General features: G+C 45.6%; 1 protein-coding gene across 1 annotated transcript in view; it reads right to left on the bottom strand.

Annotated features, from left to right (window-relative positions):
- Window positions 1–7,730: 7,730 nt before the first annotated feature.
- LOC139405737 (carbonic anhydrase 14-like) overlaps window positions 7,731–21,796 on the bottom strand; it is a 22,867-nt gene continuing 8,801 nt past the window's right edge. The window contains exons 3-12 of the mRNA XM_071148160.1: window positions 21,015–21,194; window positions 17,646–17,791; window positions 16,665–16,760; window positions 16,369–16,435; window positions 15,783–15,940; window positions 15,465–15,588; window positions 13,867–13,890; window positions 13,641–13,725; window positions 9,658–9,711; window positions 7,731–7,871 (exon numbers count right to left, since the gene is read on the bottom strand). Of these exons, the coding sequence (XP_071004261.1) occupies window positions 7,775–7,871; window positions 9,658–9,711; window positions 13,641–13,725; window positions 13,867–13,890; window positions 15,465–15,588; window positions 15,783–15,940; window positions 16,369–16,435; window positions 16,665–16,760; window positions 17,646–17,791; window positions 21,015–21,194 (1,031 nt within the window). The 3' untranslated portion in view covers window positions 7,731–7,774. The remainder of the gene's footprint in view (window positions 7,872–9,657; window positions 9,712–13,640; window positions 13,726–13,866; window positions 13,891–15,464; window positions 15,589–15,782; window positions 15,941–16,368; window positions 16,436–16,664; window positions 16,761–17,645; window positions 17,792–21,014; window positions 21,195–21,796) is intronic.

The following is a 21,796-nucleotide window of genomic DNA, read 5'->3' as shown; positions in this document are numbered from 1 at the left end:
TCCTCTGTCCTCCACTCGTTACCTGTATTAATGGCACCTGTTTGAACTTGTTATCAGTATAAAATACACCTGTCCACAACCTCAAACAGTCACACTCCAAACTCCACTATGGCCAAGACCAAAGAGCTGTCAAAGGACACCAGAAACAAAATTGTAGACCTGCACCAGGCTGGGAAGACTGAATCTGCAATAGGTAAGCAGCTTGGTTTGGAGAAATCAACTGTGGGAGCAAATATTAGGAAATGGAAGACATACAAGACCACTGATAATCTCCCTCGATCTGGGAGTCTCCACGCAAGATCTCACCCCGTGGAGTCAAAATGATCACAAGAACGGTGAGCAAAAGTCCCAGAACCACACGGGGGGACCGAGTGAATGACCTGCAGAGAGCTGGGACCAAAGTAACAAAGCCTACCATCAGCAAGGGCATTGAAGATGAAACGTGGCTGGGTCTTTCAGCATGACAATGATCCCAAACACACCGCCCGGGCAACGAAGGAGTGGCTTCGTAAGGAGCATTTCAAGGTCCTGGAGTGGCCTAGCCAGTCTCCAGATCTCAACCCCATAGAAAATCTTTGGTGGGAGTTGAAAGTCTGTGTTGCCCAGCAACAGCCCCAAAGCATCACTGCTCTAGAGGAGATCTGCGTGGAGGAATGGGCCAAAATACCAGCAACAGTGTGTGAAAAACATGTGAAGACAGAAAACGTTTGACCTCTGTCATTGCCAACAAAGGGTATATAACAAAGTATTGAGATAAACTTTTGTTATTGACCAAATACTTATTTTCCATCATAATTTGCAAATAAATTCATAAAAAATCCTACAATGTGATTTTCTGGATTTTTTTCTCACTTTGTCTGTCATAGTTGAAGTGTACCTATGATGAAAATTACAGGCCTCTCTCATCTTTTTAAGTGGGAGAACTTGCACAATTGGTGGTTGACTAAATACTTTTTTGCCCCACTGTATGTGCACCTCGAGCGAAGGTGTATACCCAGGAGACATATCTCTGATCTTAACAGCGCAATTGTTACGCTATTGCATCATCATACCTCCAGAAAAGAAGTAAACTAGACCTCTTTTCCTTCCACCAATGCTCTGCTTACAGTCAGACTGAATACATGTAGGCTCCTTCTTCAATGGTTGTGTTCTTCCCATTACCTTACTTTTAACTCTCACTAATTATTGGCAATTAAGGTGTATTATGTTCATTCAAAATGACATGAAATCATCGACCACCCTCTGACCAGCTCCTTATGCTCAAGCCATGAATTGACTCTTTCCGTCTTCAGAAGTTGCAGCTTTTTGCTTGACCTGTCATGATATTATAAGGATTATAATATTATATTGCTAGTTATTATATTGCTAGTTTGTTTTTTGCTCTTCAAGTGCTTTGAGACTATGGAAAGCGCCATAGAAAATAGATCACTAGCCACTTTAATCAATGCTACTTAATATAATGTTTACATACCCTACATTACTCATCTCATATGTATATGTATATACTGTACCCTATATCATCTACTGCATCTTTATGTAATACATGCATCACTAGCCACTTTAAACTATGCCACTTTGTTTACATACCCTACATTACTCATCTCATATGTATATACTGTACTCGATACCATCTACTGCATCTTGCCTATGCCGCTCTGTACCATCACTCATTCATATATCTTTATGTACATATTCTTTATCCCTTTACACTTGTGTGTATAAGGTAGTAGTTTTGGAATTGTTAGGTTAGATTACTCGTTGGTTATTACTGCATTGTCAGCACAAGCATTTCGCTACACTCGCATTAACATCTGCTAACCATGTGTATGTGACAATTTGATTTGATTTGATTTGAAATGTAATCAATTATTATTATTATAACCTAGACTGCATATTGTAAAAACATCACAAATTAAACAGACATTCAAGTATGCTTTTTATTGTCTTGAAACTTTCTCTCATGGCTTCGCCTATTTGTTTTAATGGAAAGCAGATGTGAACATGACAGTGGCTGATTAGGAATACAAAACTAAAATGGTGGTCATTCCTACGTTTATCTGACTCTGGTCCATGACATGCTGACAACTGTAGACTTTCACAAAAGCACATTGCCTAAACATAAACTGTACTGTAACCATTTGAAATCCTCATGGTCCCATTTGCTCCTGTTTTCCAGGTTATCATGGTGTGTGATGTTCATCTCCAGATCTGTGGACTGATGAATTCTCCAAACTTTTAAGTACCACTCCCTTCATGTGCTTCCTGCTCCTCTTGATTCCCACAAGTCTAACTACGAAACCAAACTTCCCACCTTCAGCACACTAGCCACAGTCGGGCTAGGGTTCTTCCACTATGCTCACATTATTTCCTGCACAGTATGGAGTGAGGTCACTCCTCAGGTTGTTCCTCCGTATTCTGGTATGCGGCGACAGAGATGGCGCTGTAGGGGTTCAGGACCATCTGGGCACAGCGCACTATGGTGAACAGCAGGAAGGAACACAGTAGGAAGACAAAGAAGAGGGCAAAGCCCAGGTCCACATCCACCTCCATCCTGGCCACCGGCAGGAGTGGAGGGTCCAGGACTTCTCTTATCCAAATGAGACTGATGCAGACTGACAAATGTAAAAAAATATATATAGGTAAAAATGATTTTTTAAAGTGTCCTTTGCTACTTGGTGTTGGACAACATTAGAATCCAAACTTTCTATCTCTCGTCCGTCCTTTTGTATCTATCTACTTGTTCTAACAACCTAGAATCGTAGCTTGTTCTAATGAAGGGTCTTAATGCTGTCTATGCTTCTCTAGAAGACGTCTCTTTAGTCTTCTCTCTATCTACGTCGTGTTAGGATCTGTTTTCCTGTTCAGTTTAAGTTAAGTTGTGTGAATCTCCTCTTGCTTCAATGCCTTTCCCTCTGGACCATACTGCTCAGGGTCCAGCCCCCTCTCGCTCTCTCGCTCTCTCACTCTCTCCTGCTCTCTCTCTCCTCTCCCCTCTCTCTCTCTTTCTCTCTCTCTCTCTCCCCTCTCTCTCTCTCTCTCTCCTGCTCTCTCTCTCCTCTCCCCTCTCTCTCTCCCCTCTCTCCCCTCTCTCTCTCTCTCTCTCCTGCTCTCTCTCTCCTCTCTCTCTCTCTCTCTGCTGTCTCTCTCCTCTCCCCCCTTCTCTCTCTCTCCTGTCTCCCCCCCCCCCCCTCTCTTATTTGCATAGGGTTGATGTACTCTCCGCTTGTGTGAGTGTCTCTCTAGTGGCATCAGAGTACAGGAAGCAATCTGCATCTTTTTGGTCAGGATCAGTTTCCACCACCGTCTCAAGTGAATTGCCACCAAGGCATCATATCCTTTTTCAATTCCTCTACCTTTATTTTGTCCTGATCAGCTTTTCTTTCATTTTGATTGTTTTGTTGTCAAACTAAGTCTATATTCTCTCTCTCTCTCTCTCTCTCTCTCTCTCTCTCTCTCTCTCTCTCTCTCTCTCTCTCTCTCTCTCTCTCTCTCCTAGCAGTCCTACTCAATGGCCCCTACTTTATTCCCCAATGTCCCTACCACCCTACCCAATCCACTCTACTTGCAGGCCAGATATTCTACGGGCTTCAGCATGCAGAGGACACGTGTACTCACACCTGTGTCAGGTAATGGTATATCTATAGGAAGGTGAAGGTGCATTACAGTGTTTAAACACCTCAGCAAAACACCAACACACAACACAGCTACAATGTCTCCTCTCCATACTGTATATACATATACATCCCTTTGGATGAACACACAGGCACAGAGGTCTAATGTACAGTCATGTGTTTGTTTACCCACAGATTGACAGTTGTTTGCTTTGTTTCTCCCTTCCACCCAAGTCTACGTTACCACCACAGGGTAGGCATCATGCCACGGACTGAGTCCTGCTGGCTGTTCTAATCTCAGTTACGGCCTGATAGTCACCAAACCCCTCTTTAACTATTCATGGGACACAGGTGCCAAATGTGACTGAGTACGTCCATCTGTTTGTCCATCCCCAGGGGGGTTGGGAGTGGCGTCCAGGAGAGGTGAAGAGAGGGAGGAAAGTGAGAGAGAGACAGAGACAGAGAAAATGAAGGAGTAGGGAAATAATTCTCATGTCATATTCATGTTCAGACCACTAATGATGTCACACAGAAGAGCGTAAGATGTAAGGAACATCCAGGTACAATCCCACCAGAGTGATACTACTGACCAACCTGAGAAGGAAGGAGTAATCCTATCTGCCCGACTCCAACACCTCCAGCATTCCATCCCATTTCACCCCCAGGATGTGAACGAGAGGAGGAGGGACAAGGGGAGAGGAAACTGATCCTTGGTCATAGATCTCTGTGTTTCTCTGACCACTGATAAAGTAGGAAGGGATGGAAATAACCCAATCAAGGCAGAGTTGGATTTTGTTTCTTTGCCAATTAAGTAACACAGACCACATGTAAAGAAGTGAATCAATGGATGACAGATGGATTGATATCACTTAATGAAGTTGCAGCAAGTTTAGAGCCTCTGCTGCATAATTGGTTAAAGTATATTATAATGGTGTGTCTTTGTTTATATGTGTGTGTACATAGGGAAGTAGAAACTAGTGCATCTTGGGTCTATCAGCTCTCTTCCTCTACCTGGTGTTTATCATGTTTTAATTTGAACCTTTATTTAACTAGGCAAGTCAGTTAAGAACACATTCTTATTTACAATGACAGCCTACCAGGGAACAGTGAGTTTACTGCCTTGTTTAGGGGCTAAACATCCAATTTTCACCTTTGTCACGTTGGGGATTCGATCCAGCAACATTTTGGCTACTGGCCCAACACTAACCACTAGGCTACCTGCCACCCCAGGATGTGTATTACACCACTTGTCCTACAGCAGTGTCTAGTGTTCATCATGTGTACTACACCACTTGTCCTACAGCAGTGTCTAGTGTTCATCATGTGTACTACACCACTTGTCCTATAGCAGTGTCTAGTGTTCATCATGTGTACTACACCACTTGTCCTATAGCAGTGTCTAGTGTTCATCATGTGTACTACACCACTTGTCCTATAGCAGTGTCTAGTGTTCATCATGTGTACTACACCACTTGTCCTATAGCAGTGTCTAGTGTTCATCATGTGTACTACACCACTTGTCCTATAGTAGTGTCTAGTGTTCATCATGTGTACTACACCACTTGTCCTATAGCAGTGTCTAGTGTTCATCATGTGTACTACACCACTTGTCCTATAGCAGTGTCTAGTGTTCATCATGTGTACTACACCACTTGTCCTATAGCAGTGTCTAGTGTTCATCATGTGTACTACACCACTTGTCCTATAGCAGTGTCTAGTGTTCATCATGTGTACTACACCACTTGTCCTATAGCAGTGTCTAGTGTTCATCATGTGTACTACACCACTTGTCCTATAGTAGTGTCTAGTGTTCATCATGTGTACTACCCCTCTTGTCCTATAGCAGTGTCTAGTGTTCATCATGTGTACTACACCACTTGTCCTATAGCAGTGTCTAGTGTTCATCATGTGTACTACACCACTTGTCCTATAGTAGTGTCTAGTGTTCATCATGTGTACTACCCCTCTTGTCCTACAGCAGTGTCTAGTGTTCATCATGTGTACTACACCACTTGTCCTATAGTAGTGTCTAGTGTTCATCATGTGTACTACACCACTTGTCCTACAGCAGTGTCTAGTGTTCATCATGTGTACTACACCACTTGTCCTATAGTAGTGTCTAGTGTTCATCATGTGTACTACACCACTTGTCCTATAGCAGTGTCTAGTGTTCATCATGTGTACTACACCACTTGTCCTATAGCAGTGTCTAGTGTTCATCATGTGTACTACACCACTTGTCCTATAGCAGTGTCTAGTGTTCATCATGTGTACTACCCCACTTGTCCTATAGCAGTGTCTAGTGTTCATCATGTGTACTACACCACTTGTCCTATAGCAGTGTCTAGTGTTCATCATGTGTACTACACCACTTGTCCTATAGCAGTGTCTAGTGTTCATCATGTGTACTACACCACTTGTCCTATAGCAGTGTCTAGTGTTCATCATGTGTACTACACCACTTGTCCTATAGCAGTGTCTAGTGTTCATCATGTGTACTACACCACTTGTCCTATAGCAGTGTCTAGTGTTCATCATGTGTACTACACCACTTGTCCTATAGCAGTGTCTAGTGTTCATCATGTGTACTACCCCACTTGTCCTATAGCAGTGTCTAGTGTTCATCATGTGTACTACACCACTTGTCCTATAGCAGTGTCTAGTGTTCATCATGTGTACTACACCACTTGTCCTATAGTAGTGTCTAGTGTTCATCATGTGTACTACACCACTTGTCCTACAGCAGTGTCTAGTGTTCATCATGTGTACTACACCACTTGTCCTACAGCAGTGTCTAGTGTTCATCATGTGTACTACACCACTTGTCCTATAGTAGTGTCTAGTGTTCATCATGTGTACTACACCACTTGTCCTATAGTAGTGTCTAGTGTTCATCATGTGTACTACACCACTTGTCCTATAGCAGTGTCTAGTGTTCATCATGTGTACTACACCACTTGTCCTATAGCAGTGTCTAGTGTTCATCATGTGTACTACACCACTTGTCCTATAGCAGTGTCTAGTGTTCATCATGTGTACTACACCACTTGTCCTATAGCAGTGTCTAGTGTTCATCATGTGTACTACACCACTTGTCCTATAGTAGTGTCTAGTGTTCATCATGTGTACTACACCACTTGTCCTATAGCAGTGTCTAGTGTTCATCATGTGTACTACCCCACTTGTCCTATAGCAGTGTCTAGTGTTCATCATGTGTACTACACCACTTGTCCTATAGCAGTGTCTAGTGTTCATCATGTGTACTACACCACTTGTCCTATAGTAGTGTCTAGTGTTCATCATGTGTACTACACCACTTGTCCTACAGCAGTGTCTAGTGTTCATCATGTGTACTACACCACTTGTCCTACAGCAGTGTCTAGTGTTCATCATGTGTACTACACCAGTGTGAACATCACACTGACCCAAGCAACATCGTCATTCAACTCTTTTATTTTGATGCTTAATGTATTTACAGCTGAATTCAGACAAGCAACACACACACACACACACACACACACACACACACACACACACACACACACACACACACACACACAAACACACACACAGGCTTTCCACTGGCAAGGAATGTGCAGGGCTGATTTCAGAATCACATGGTTTGGACTATACAGTCTTCAATTACAAATTGTGTGACATGTTTCTACAATTCCTTCCTCTCGTTTGGAGGTGTGTCTCGCATGGCAGTTGCAAGTGATGATGTCATCCTGAACGCAGTCCAGCTGTGCCCATGAGGCCCTGAAGTTAGGACAGGAAGGGCAGAACGTGGATGGAAAAGAGTACCATGCATACAGGTAGACCATAACAGACCATGCATTCACCCAAAAAGGCCATGCAGACAAACACATGGACCAAAGCAGAGGAGGCTTGTGGGAGGAGCTATAGGCTTATTGTAATGGCTGGAATGGAATAAATGGAACGCAGTCAAACATGTGGTTTCCATATGTTTGATGCGTTTGATACCGCTCCATCATTCCATTCTACCCATTATAATGAGCCTGTCCTCCCATAGCTCCTCCAACCAGCCTCCTCTGGACCAGAGCCATAGAGGCACTCATCCAAGCCCATTGGCAGGGAGGGTGGAGTGTGGTTGGTGGGGGGGGGGGGGGGGGGGGGTCGTTCATGGAGGTCTCTGATTGGTCTCAGACTGAGGGGGGGACAGGATCTTCTTTTTTTTCTGGTTCAGTGGTCGTGTTGAGGGCCACGTCCGGTTTCAGCTCCTTCCCTGGCTCCATAGTCCTACATGTCAGAGGGCACAGACTCATCAATGGAAGTACATGGCATAAAAGCTCATTGTATGTCATACTCCCCCTGTTTGCACTGTATTTTGTAGCAGTTTACTCAACCATCCAGCAGAGTGATACACTAAATAACTGCATGGATTTGTTCTTGTTGGGAAAAATCCCAATGGTAGGTCTATGTGTAAATTAACCAAATGACAACAATGGATAAAGGTAGGGAGAAGACTGACTTACAGACACACAGACAGACTGACTGACTGACTGACTGACATACAGAGACAGACAGACAGACAGACTGACTGACAGACAGACTGAAAGAAAGAGACAGACAGACAGACTGACTGACTGACAGACTGAAAGACAGACTGACTGACTGACTGACTGAAAGACAGACTGAAAGACAGACTGACTGAAAGACAGACTGAAAGACAGACTGACTGACTGACTGACTGACAGAGACAGACTGACTGACTGACTGACAGAGACAGACTGACTGACAGACAGACTGAAAGACAGAGACAGACTGACAGACAGACAGACTGACTGACTGACAGACTGAAAGACAGACTGAAAGACAGACTGACTGAAAGACAGACTGACTGACTCACTGACTGACTGACTGACAGACTGACTAACTGACTGACAGAGACAGACTGACTGACTGACTGACTGACTGACTGACTGACAGAGACAGACTGACTGACTGACTGACAGAGACAGACTGACTGACAGACAGACTGAAAGACAGAGACAGACTGACAGACAGACAGACAGACTGACTGACAGACTGAAAGACAGACTGACTGACTGACTGAAAGACAGACTGACTGACTCACTGACTGACTGACTGACAGACTGACTAACTGACTGACAGAGACAGACTGACTGACAGACTGACTGACTGACTGACAGAGACAGACTGACTGACAGACAGACTAAAAATAAAATGAAGAAAAGTCAACAAATGAAATAAAGCCATAATCTATTATAATAATAATTCATAGACTTCAAAGTACAGTAAAAGTCCAAGTAAACAACAACAGAGGAGTAATGCGTGGTGAATGTTTTGGAGGGAATGATGGAGTGAACGGATCAATGACTCAACAGAGGAGTAATGCCTGGTGAATGTTTTGGAGGGAATGATGGAGTGAACGGATCAATGACTCAACAGAGGAGTAATGCCTGGTGAATGTTTTGGAGGGAATGATGGAGTGAACGGATCAATGACTCAACAGAGGAGTGTGACATAGAAACCCACTGGGCACAGACGACGATTCCACGTCGACGTGGAAACAACATTGATTCAACCAGTGTGTGCCCAGTGGGAAGTTACAGCATTAAAAAGCTATTGAGAGGGAGAAAATGTGCTATATTAGTACAACACTGGATTTAAAGACACAACAATCTACTTTAAACAAATGAGTTGTGAAATTTCCTAGAATAACAGGATTACAGGAATGGATTAGGATTCTTTAGGATAACACGTGATGTTGGAATTTCTAGAGTCCCAGTCCAAAAAACAACTCCTAGCCCCGACCACCTTGGTGTTTGCAGATCTTAAGGAATTAGATTGGTAAGTAAAATGGCTAAAAGTAAAATGAGCTCAATTGAGCCCGATTTTAACGATACATCTACACACTTTCTTCAGATCTGGAGGTTACACACCAACATTTAGGGGTGCTAGGAGTTATCTCTAGCCAGGGACAGAAGGCAGATGATGGGGAGTAGAGTCAGGGATTTGGGTTAAAGGGGTGAAGGTCAAAGGTCATAATCTGATTGGTGACCTGAAAACGGGGGCGGGCCGGACACTGGGTAGGACGTCCCAGCTAGAGGTGGAGCTGTTGTGATGAAAACACAGTGTCATGTGACCAGGAAACACAAACGATCACATCACAGACAGACACAATCATGTTAAAAGGGCAACAATCATGCCCCGAACCGACCCTTTATCATTTTCCTCTGCACGTTTTCTAGATGTGAAATAATGAGATAGTTATTGGCAGTATGGTGTGGGCTGGGTGAACCTTTGCCATATTCCTTACACCTAGCCAATCATCTCAGCTCTTTGGTCTCATTCCTAACCATGTGTCTTTAGCATTAAGCCTGGCAAGCGAGGCTGTTGGTTCTAAATCTAAAGTGCATAATGTATGGACAAAGGGTCGATTACGAAGTGGGCAATTGTCACACAGTCAGAGCAACAATCAGATGGTAGAGGATGAAGTTGCCCCTGATCACTGAGCTAAGGTCAGTTTTTTGTTTTTACCTCATGGTTACGGTTAGGATTGGAGTAACAAACCGATCCTAGACCTGAGCAAATAGGCCAGGGAATCTACCAATCACTGGTGGTTAACATAGTAATGTTATTTTTGATCAGGGTTGGAATTACACATTGACTCTAGGAGGTACACTCATGGGGGTGCCCACGTTGATGTTTTTTTTTTTTTACAATTCAAGGGGTGCCAAAACACTTTTGGGGGAGAAACTTTTAGTATAGGCGTGGCTAGCATCTCCAGACATCCCTGTAATTAGAACCCTGTCACAGAGAACACTGGCAGTAGTATTCATTTGGTTTATAAACATGTAGTATTGGACATGGATGCAGTAGGTATCAGGTATTATGGAGGATTCCACCTGTTTACCAAGACCCTTTCATTATGCAGGTGTTTGAAAAATCTGCCAAGAGAAATGTGAAGATTGAGACACCAAGAACAAAATGAAACCCAGGACATTTTGGATCAAAGCATACCACAGTTTCATATGATAAACACAGGCAACCAGGTAACCAGCACAACAAAAATCTGGTTGACCATACTGTTTTCTACTTCAGATAACTCTGTAGTTGTCACGCCCTGGCCATAGAGAGGCTTTTATTCTCTATTTTGGTTAGGCCAGGGTGTGACTAGGGTGGGCATTCTAGTTTCTTTATTTCTATGTTTTCTATATCTTTGTGTTTGACCGGGTGTGGTTCTCAATCAGAGGCAGCTGTTTATCGTTGTCTCTGATTGAGAATCATACTTAGGTGACCTTTTCCCCACCTGGGTTTGTGGGTAGTTATTTTCTGTTTTGTGTTTCTGCACCTGACAGAACTGTTCTTTGTCGTTTTGCTCTTTGTTATTTTGTTCAAGTGTTTTTTGAAAATAAATCTTGAACACTTACCACGCTGTGCTTTGGTCCACTCCCTCTTCTTTTAACGGCCGTAACAGAACTACCCACCACCAACGGACCAAGCAGCGTGGTAAGGATGAGCAGCGTGTAATGGACTCCTGGACATGGGAGGAAATCCTGGACGAGAAAGGACCCTGGAGGCAGGCTGGGGAGTATCGCCGTCCACGGGAGGAACTGGAAGCAGCGAAAGATGAGAGGCAGCGTTATGAGGGAACACGGCTGGCGAGGAAGCCCGAGAGGCAGCCCCCAAAAAATATTTTGGGGGAGCACACAGGGAGTGTGGCAGAGTCAGGTTGGAGACCTGAGCCAACTCCCTGGGCTTACCGTGGCGGGCGTCGTACTGGTCAGGCACCGTGTTATGCAGTGGAGCGCACGGTGTCTCCAGTACGTGTTCTTAGCCCGGTGCGCTACATCCCAGCTCCCCGCATCTGCCGGTCTAGGGTGAGCATCCAGCCAGAAAGGATTGTCCCAGTCCTGCTCTCCAGACCTCCAGTATGTCTCTACGGCCCAGGATATCCTGCGCCAGCTCTGCGCACTGTGTCTCCAGTGCGTCTGCACAGCCCAGTGCGTCCTGTTCCTGCGCCCCGCACGTGCCGGGCCAAAGTCACCATTCAGCCAGGACGGGTTGTGCAGGCTCTTAGCTCAAGACCTCCAGTGCGCCTCCACGGCCCAGTGTATCCGGTGCCTCTGCCAAGGACAGGACTTCCTGTATGTCTCTCCAGCCTGGTGAGGCCTGCGCCCAGAACTAATCCTCTTGCATGTCTCCCCAGCCTGGTGAGCCCTGTAGCAGCTCCACGTACCAGACTGCCCATACGTCTCCTCCCTCCAGTGATGATCCATGGCAAGAAGCCTCCAGTGATGATCTATGGCACAAAGCCTCCAGTGATGATCCATGGCACGAAGCCTCCAGTGATGATCCATGGCAAGAAGCCTCCAGTGATGATCCATGGCAAGAAGCCTCCAGTGATGATCCATGGCAAGAAGCCTCCAGTGATGATCTATGGCACGAAGCCTCCAGTGATGATCCATGGCACGAAGCCTCCAGTGATGATCCATGGCACGAAGCCTCCAGTGATGATCCATGGCACGAAGCCTCCAGTGATAATCCATGGCAAGAAGCCTCCAGTGATGATCCATGGCACGAAGCCTCCAGTGATGATCCATGGCACGGAGCCTCCAGTGATGATCCATGGCACGAAGCCTCCAGTGATGATCCATGGCAGGAAGCCTCCAGTGTGGAGTCAGGGCATGAAACCTCCAGCGACGGTCTCCAGTCCGGAGCCTCCAGCGACGGTCTCCAGTCCGGAGCCTCCAGCAACGAGGGTGCCCAGTCCGGAGCCTCCAGCAATGAGGGTGCCCAGTTCGGAGCCTCCAGTGATGATCCATGGCAAGAAGCCTCCAGTGATGATCCATGGCAAGAAGCCTCCAGTGATGATCCATGGCATGAAGCCTCCAGTGATAATCCATGGCAAGAAGCCTCCAGTGATGATCCATGGCACGAAGCCTCCAGTGATGATCCATGGCACGGAGCCTCCAGTGATGATCCATGGCAAGAAGCCTCCAGTGATGATCCATGGCACGAAGCTTCCAGTGATGATCCATGGCAGGAAGCCTCCAGTGTGGAGTCAGGGCATGAAACCTCCAACGACGGCCTCCAATCCGGAGCCTCCAGCGACGGTCTCCAGTCCGGAGCCTCCAGCAACGAGGGTGCCCAGTCCTGAGCCTCCAGCAATGAGGGTGCCCAGTTCGGAGCCTCCAGCAATGAGGGTGCCCAGTTCGGAGCCTCCAGCAATGAGGTGCCCAGTCCGGAGCCTCCAGCAACGAGGGTGCCCAGTCCGGGGCCCGCAGCAAACGAGGGTACCCAGTCCGGGGCCCGCAGCAACGAGGGTGCCCAGTCCGGGGCCCGCAGCAAACGAGGGTGCCCAGTCCGGGGCCCGCAGCAGCGAGGGTGCCTAGTCCGGGGCCCGCTACGAGGGTGCCCAGTCCGGGGTCGGCGGCGAGGGTCCCCGCACCAGAGGCGCCACCAAGGTGGGGGGAGCCAGAGGCGGAGGGGGGTCTACGTCCCGCACCAGAGGCGTCGCCGTAAAGGAAGCCCACTCAGACCCTCCCCTTTAGAGTCAGGTTTTGCGGCCGGAGTCTGCACCTTTGGGGGGGTACTGTCATGCCCTGGCCATAGAGAGGCTTTTATTCTCTATTTTGGTTAGGCCAGGGTATGACTAGGGTGGGCATTCTAGTTTCCTTATTTCTATGTTTTCTATTTCTTTGTGTTTGGCCGGGTGTGGTTCTCAATCAGAGGCAGCTGTCTATCATTGTCTCTGATTGAGAATCATACTTAGGTGACCTTTTCCCCACCTGGGTTTGTGGGTAGTTATTTTTTGTTTTGTGTTTCTGCACCTGACAGAACTGTTCTTTGTCGTTTTGCTCTTTGTTATTTTGTTCATGATTTATTTTCAAAAAAACACTTGAACACTTACCACGCTGTGCTTTGGTTCACTCCCTCTTCTTTTAACGGCCGTAACAGTAGTTGGTTTAATCAGAAACAGAATAGCCCTCAGGCAGACTAGTAAGCTAAGAAACCCCATTTAACAGCTCAGTGCCTTACCGTATAGTCTTCACTATGAAGCGAATGATGACAGCCACACCAACACAGCCACACAGAGCTCCTATTACTATCGCTGTGATCTCTCCTGAGACAGACAGAGAAATATTCCAGTATATTCCAGTACTACAGAGAAATATTCCAGTACTAGTACATCAAACATGAAAAGATAGCCATTGACCAGAGGCCTACTCTAATAATGAATCAGCTATGAAGGTCCACATCTTACCGGCAGTGTACACCTTCACTGATTCTGCAAGTGAGAAAAGGAATATGTTATTTCGAGCATTGTCTTATTACCTGTACGTCTGTCATAAGGCCTACATAATAACAGGCTTGACATGATCATGATGTCATGACAGAGGGTTCATGTAAAAATACTGCTGTGCTACTTTGTTTATGCAGTCGATAATTTAGTTGGAATTCATGTTCAATCAACATTTAGTAGAACTACAGGGAAATGATCATACGTCTACAGTGTGTTCTGTAGTCTTTGGAATGAGTGTTGTCCACGGGAGGCTGGTGGTACCTTAATTGGGGAGGATGGGCGGAATGGAATGATATCAAACACACCATTACATTCACTCCACCCCAGCCATTATTATGAGCCGTCCTCTTCTCACCAGCCTCCTATGGTGCTGTCATAGGCCACCCTATCAGTTTTTCACAAATTCTTTCTCCTTTGTCTGTTTTCCGCTCTCTCTCTCTTGCTCTCCCTTTCTCCTTTTCTTGCTCTCCCTTTCTCTCTCTCTCTCTCCCATTTTTTCTTTCTTTCTTTCTCTCTCACTCTCCCTCTCTCCATTTCTCCCTTTCTTTCTCTGTCTCTCTCTTCCTCTCTCTCTCTCTCTCAGTCCCTCTCTCTCTCTTCCTCTCTCTCTCTCAGTCCCTCTCTCTCTCTTCCTCTCTCTCTCTTCCTCTCTCTCTCTCTCTCAGTCCCTCTCTCTCTCAGTCCCTCTCTCTCTCTTCCTCTCTCTCTCTCTCTCAGTCCCTCTCTCTCTCTTCCTCTCTCTCTCTCAGTCCCTCTCTCTCTCTTCCTCTCTCTCTCTTCCTCTCTCTCTCTCTCTCAGTCCCTCTCTCTCTCAGTCCCTCTCTCTCTCTTCCTCTCTCTCTCTCTCTCAGTCCCTCTCTCTCTCTTCCTCTCTTGTCATGTGAAAACAACAGTGTCAGTGTTTAGAGAAGAGATGTTTCAAAAACGAATCAGCCATCTCGTAAACAGAGCTCCCCCTCATTTACAGCTCCTCTTTCTCTTCCCCACTACCCCTCTCTCTCTTTCTCTCTATCACTCCCTCAACCCCCCCCCCTCTCTCTTTTCCTATCTCCTGCCCCCTCTATCCCCCTCTCTATCTCTTTCACAGTCAGTAACCCTTGACATTCCCACAGTTCTCACCACATTCCTCTCTTTAGTGTTTAACGCTAGCCTTCCTCCACATGTCCCCCCTGAGAGCCCCTCACCGTGTCCACTAATACTGTTTGGTGAAATGTTATTAGTGGTCACGGTACGAGGCTAGGCCACCCCATGCCCTTCCTGCTGATGCTGCTGTTAGGTACGAGGCTAGCCCGCCCCATGCCCTTCCTGCTGATGCTGCTGTTAGGTACAAGGCTAGCCCGCCCCATGCCCTTCCTGCTGATGCTGCTGTTAGGTACAAGGCTAGCCCGCCCCATGCCCTTCCTGCTGATGCTGCTGTTAGGTACGAGGCTTGCCTGCCCCGTGCCCTTCCTGCTGATGCTGCTGTTAGGTACGAGGCTAGCCTGCCCCATGCCCTTCCTGCTGATGCTGCTGTTAGCTACGAGGCTGTTGGTTGTGTTAGAGAACCCCCCCCCCCCGACCTAATGGGAAGGATGAGATGATGGTCCGGTCGTTAAGTGGTTGGGGTGTACGGTAGTTGTCCTGCATGACGACGCGGTCAGCGTCCTCCTTACTGGCATACAGCACTGTCTCCAGCTTCATCAGCTGAGGAAGAAGGGAGGACAGAGAGGAAGAGAAGAGGAAAGAGAGAAGTAAAGAGGGGAGGAAGAGAGGAAAGATGGTGAAGAGGAGGAAGACAAGAGGGAAGAGGGGGAGAAAAGAAGAGGAGGACATAGTGATGCTTTGAATTCAAGCATAAGTATATCACCATCACACACACACCACACACCTTCCCTCACCTGTGTGTGTGAGATTTTGACGGTCTCTGTGAAGAGGGTCCAGAGGACACTCTGGAAGCAGGGAGGAGTGGTGAGAGAGCCATTGTATCGGTAGTATCGCCCCAGGTCAGAAGGCAGGAGGGACTGGACATCAAAGGCTGGGATGGACACACTCTGACCTGACCATGGAGGGAGGAATGGAGGGGTGGATGGACAGATGAAAGTTAGAGGAGATGTACAGGGTTTGACTCCTGGGGGCATGTAGTGGTGCTGTTTGGCACTTGCATAAGAAATCAGAGAATCCCCATAAACTACTGTAGTCGTGGTAACATTGCTAGAAGGTAGCTGTAGTAATAATGCTGATTGGCTAAGGTGTACTTTGATTAAGCTACCTGGGGCGGCAGGTAGCCTAGTGGTTAGAGTGTTGGATTAGTAACCAAACATTTGCAAGATCGAATCCCCGAGCTGACAAGGTAAATATCTGTCATTCTGCCTCTGAACAAGGCAGTTAACCCACTGTTCCTAGGCTGTCATTGAAAATAAGAATTTGTTCTTAACTGACTTGCCTAGTTAAATAAAGGTAAATAATAATTAACAGCTGTCTCACCTGCATGTCTGATGCGACCCAGGTAGTTGAGAATGTTCCAAAAGGCCTGGTTAGCCTCCTCACCTGTCTGACAGATCACACATATTTCCTTTAGGTCAAGTGTGCAGGCTTTACTATACAGTCACAAAGCCTTTCTTACTAATCTGGTGATGTGTAGATTTTACAACTGAAGAAATAAAACGTAAATAAAGGGGATTTGTAACCTATTGTAAAAATACAAATACAACTCTTTTGAAGTATGTAATGTCTCCAGTGGTTGATGTGATTGTCAGTTAGTTATGATGTAACAGTCCTACCTCTATGAGGACTCCCAGGACTGCCAGTCCATCCTGCTGGGTCATAGCCACTGACATGTTAGGGTACAGCTCTGAGTTGTAGTGCACCACATGCAGCTACACAGAGAGGGAACATGGTTAGTGTGTGTGTGTGTGTGTGTGTGTGTGTGAGGCAGTGTCTAATTTTTGGAAAATCCCTCTTGAGTTTGAATGAAAAGTGCTGCTACATTAATTTACATAGCGTTCAGATGGGAGAAAAAGAGAGTGAGTGAGGGAGAGGGAATGAGAGAGTGATAGAGAGAGGGAGGGGGGATATGCTGGCTCATTGAAACTCTTTGAGAGGGAGGGAGTAGGGGAGGGTGGAGAGATAAACACTAATTGTCTGTCTTTATGTAATAGTGTGTAACCAGAGCATGGAGCTTCTCCTTCATGTTTTCAAACTCGCACAAACTCTCTAACTCTCTCTCTCTCTCTCTCTCTCCCCCCCTCTCTCTCTCTCTCTCTCTCTCTCTCTCTCTCTCTCTCTCTCTCTCTCTCTCTCTCTCTCATATACCCATTTTTGCAGATCCACTGCATGTTCTACATTCCCTTCACACAGAGAATTGGACAGTGTATCAAGTTCCAAAAGTGTGTGTGTGCGTGTTTTTGGGGTACAGTAAATACACTGCCAACCTGAGAAAGTTGGTTCCCCTTCCTATGTATACTGTAGGTGTTTGAAAGGCTTTTATTTGGCATGCTTTCTAATCCTGAAGTCTTTACAACAATTTCAATCAGATTTAATTCCACTCCCCAATTAATTAACATCATTCAAACACTTGTTCTCCAATAACCTTTCTTTTCAAGTTTGTTTTCTCCTACTATGACTAGTGTTAACCAGATGAGCAAAGAGTCCAGATTGCTGTTTAGTGTTTCTGTATAATATTTAATGGGATTATAGTATGGTTTCTCAACTGAACAAACACACACACAGTCCCCTCAACAAACACACACACAGTCCCTCACCTCTGCAGCGGAGCTCTGACCGTTGATGGTGTGTTCGCTGCCCCCGGCCTCCGGGACTCCATTGCCCCAGTGCAGGTGCATCTGGACGGCCGTGAACTGCCAGGGCAGCCCCCCTAAACCCATCCAGCCTGGGAGAGGAATCACCACTGTGATGGAGAGAAAGCATGGTTGCTGTAGTTACCTGTATGTATGTTGTTAGTGATGGAGTCAGCATGGTTGCTGTAGTTACCTGTATGTTGTTAGTGATGGAGTCAGCATGGTTGCTGTAGTTACCTGTATGTATGTTGTTAGTGATGGAGTCAGCATGGTTGCTGTAGTTACCTGTATGTTGTTAGTGATGGAGTCAGCATGGTTGCTGTAGTTACCTGTATGTATGTTGTTAGTGATGGAGTCAGCATGGTTGCTGTAGTTACCTGTATGTATGTTGTTAGTGATGGAGTCAGCATGGTTGCTGTAGTTACCTGTATGTTGTTAGTGATGGAGTCAGCATGGTTGCTGTAGTTACCTGTATGTTGTTAGTGATGGAGTCAGCATGGTTGCTGTAGTTACCTGTATGTATATTGTTAGTGATGGAGTCAGCGTGGTTGCTGTAGTTACCTGTATGTTGTTAGTGATGGAGTCAGCATGGTTGCTGTAGTTACCTGTATGTATGTTGTTAGTGATGGAGTCAGCATGGTTGCTGTAGTTACCTGTATGTTAGTTGTTAGTGATGGAGTCAGCATGGTTGCTGTAGTTACCTATCTGTTGTTAGTGATGGAGTCAGCATGGTTGCTGTAGTTACCTGTATGTTGTTAGTGATGGAGTCAGCATGGTTGCTGTAGTTACCTGTATGTATGTTGTTAGTGATGGAGTCAGCATGGTTGCTGTAGTTACCTGTATGTTGTTAGTGATGGAGTCAGCATGGTTGCTGTAGTTACCTGTATGTATGTTGTTAGTGATGGAGTCAGCATGGTTGCTGTAGTTACCAGTATGTTGTTAGTGATGGAGTCAGCATGGTTGCTGTAGTTACCTGTATGTATGTTGTTAGTGATGGAGTCAGCATGGTTGCTGTAGTTACATGTATGTATGTTGTTAGTGATGGAGTCAGCATGGTTGCTGTAGTTACCTGTATGTTGTTAGTGATGGAGTCAGCATGGTTGCTGTAGTTACCTGTATGTATGTTGTTAGTGATGGAGTCAGCATGGTTGCTGTAGTTACCTGTATGTATGTTGTTAGTGATGGAGTCAGCATGGTTGCTGTAGTTACCAGTATGTTGTTAGTGATGGAGTCAGCGTGGTTGCTGTAGTTACCTGTATGTTGTTAGTGATGGAGTCAGCATGGTTGCTGTAGTTACCTGTATGTATGTTGTTAGTGATGGAGTCAGCATGGTTGCTGTAGTTACCTGTATGTTAGTTGTTAGTGATGGAGTCAGCATGGTTGCTGTAGTTACCTATCTGTTGTTAGTGATGGAGTCAGCATGGTTGCTGTAGTTACCTGTATGTTGTTAGTGATGGAGTCAGCATGGTTGCTGTAGTTACCTGTATGTATGTTGTTAGTGATGGAGTCAGCATGGTTGCTGTAGTTACCTGTATGTTGTTAGTGATGGAGTCAGCATGGTTGCTGTAGTTACCTGTATGTATGTTGTAAGTGATGGAGTCAGCATGGTTGCTGTAGTTACCTGTATGTTGTTAGTGATGGAGTCAGCATGGTTGCTGTAGTTACCTGTATGTATGTTGTTAGTGATGGAGTCAGCATGGTTGCTGTAGTTACATGTATGTATGTTGTTAGTGATGGAGTCAGCATGGTTGCTGTAGTTACCTGTATGTTGTTAGTGATGGAGTCAGCATGGTTGCTGTAGTTACCTGTATGTATGTTGTTAGTGATGGAGTCAGCATGGTTGCTGTAGTTACCTGTATGTTGTTAGTGATGGAGTCAGCATGGTTGCTGTAGTTACCTGTATGTATATTGTTAGTGATGGAGTCAGCGTGGTTGCTGTAGTTACCTGTATGTTGTTAGTGATGGAGTCAGCATGGTTGCTGTAGTTACCTGTATGTATGTTGTTAGTGATGGAGTCAGCATGGTTGCTGTAGTTACCTGTATGTTAGTTGTTAGTGATGGAGTCAGCATGGTTGCTGTAGTTACCTGTATGTTGTTAGTGATGGAGTCAGCATGGTTGCTGTAGTTACCTGTATGTATGTTGTTAGTGATGGAGTCAGCATGGTTGCTGTAGTTACATGTATGTATGTTGTTAGTGATGGAGTCAGCATGGTTGCTGTAGTTACCTGTATGTTGTTAGTGATGGAGTCAGCATGGTTGCTGTAGTTACCTGTATGTTGTTAGTGATGGAGTCAGCATGGTTGCTGTAGTTACCTGTATGTATGTTGTTAGTGATGGAGTCAGCATGGTTGCTGTAGTTACCTGTATGTTAGTTGTTAGTGATGGAGTCAGCATGGTTGCTGTAGTTACCTGTATGTTGTTAGTGATGGAGTCAGCATGGTTGCTGTAGTTACCTGTATGTATGTTGTTAGTGATGGAGTCAGCATGGTTGCTGTAGTTACATGTATGTTGTTAGTGATGGAGTCAGCATGGTTGCTGTAGTTACCTGTATGTATGTTGTTAGTGATGGAGTCAGCATGGTTGCTGTAGTTACCTGTATGTTAGTTGTTAGTGATGGAGTCAGCATGGTTGCTGTAGTTACCTGTATGTTGTTAGTGATGGAGTCAGCATGGTTGCTGTAGTTACCTGTATGTATGTTGTTAGTGATGGAGTCAGCATGGTTGCTGTAGTTACATGTATGTATGTTGTTAGTGATGGAGTCAGCATGGTTGCTGTAGTTACCTGTATGTATGTTGTTAGTGATGGAGTCAGCATGGTTGCTGTAGTTACATGTATGTTGTTAGTGATGGAGTCAGCATGGTTGCTGTAGTTACCTGTATGTATGTTGTTAGTGATGGAGTCAGCATGGTTGCTGTAGTTACCTGTATGTTGTTAGTGATGGAGTCAGCATGGTTGCTGTAGTTACCTGTATGTTAGTTGTTAGTGATGGAGTCAGCATGGTTGCTGTAGTTACCTGTATGTATGTTGTTAGTGATGGAGTCAGCATGGTTGCTGTAGTTACATGTATGTATGTTGTTAGTGATGGAGTCAGCATGGTTGCTGTAGTTACCTGTATGTTGTTAGTGATGGAGTCAGCATGGTTGCTGTAGTTACCTGTATGTTGTTAGTGATGGAGTCAGCATGGTTGCTGTAGTTACCTGTATGTTGTTAGTGATGGAGTCAGCATGGTTGCTGTAGTTACATGTATGTATGTTGTTAGTGATGGAGTCAGCATGGTTGCTGTAGTTACCTGTATGTTGTTAGTGATGGAGTCAGCATGGTTGCTGTAGTTACCTGTATGTCCGTTGTTGTAGAGGCTGAAGGGTTTGTTGCCGTGCTGGCTATAACCGAGGGGGGTAAGAGGGCCCAGGCTGGGGTCATACTGGGTCTGGACTGTTGCCACGTCAACCGGAGACTGGGCCTTACCACCACAGTCTGGGAAGTAATCCGCCCACTTGGACTGGCCTACTGAACCTGAGGGGGAGGAGGAGGGAAGAGAGTGACCAAAACATGACACATCTTGTGACTCTCTGTCAGTGATACACATTAAGCATGGCCAGTCAGTCAGCAGGCCTTTTCTTTTGTAATATTTCATATTGACCTCTTGACCATTTTCTGTGGAAACCAGAAGCTAAGTTGGGCATCCTCTCTTTCACACTCCCCTGCTATACTTTTTTTTTTTTACTAGGCATGTCAGTAAAGAACAAATTATTATTTTCAATGACGGCCTAGGAACAGTGGGTTAACTGCCTGTTCAGGGGCAGAACGACAGCTTGGGGATTCGAACTTGCAACCTTTTGGTTACTAGTCCAACGCTCTAACTACTAGGCTACCCTGCCGACCCACTTGACCTTCTCTGACTAATGAGCATCATCACCCTTACGAACACACACCCAGACACACAACACACACACATACAGTGGGGCAAAAAAGTATTTAGTCAGCCACCAATTGTGCAAGGTCTCCCACTTAAAAAGATGAGAGAGGCCTGTAATTTTCATCATAGGTACACTTCAACTATGACAGACAAAATGAGAAGAAAAAAATCCAGAAAATCACATTGTAGGATTTTAAAT

This window comes from Oncorhynchus clarkii, chromosome 3, assembly GCF_045791955.1.
Source record: "Oncorhynchus clarkii lewisi isolate Uvic-CL-2024 chromosome 3, UVic_Ocla_1.0, whole genome shotgun sequence".
NCBI classification, from domain to species: Eukaryota; Metazoa; Chordata; class Actinopteri; order Salmoniformes; family Salmonidae; genus Oncorhynchus; species Oncorhynchus clarkii.
Note: the sequence above shows the minus strand (reverse complement) of the source record. Positions and strands in the feature narration are given on the sequence as shown.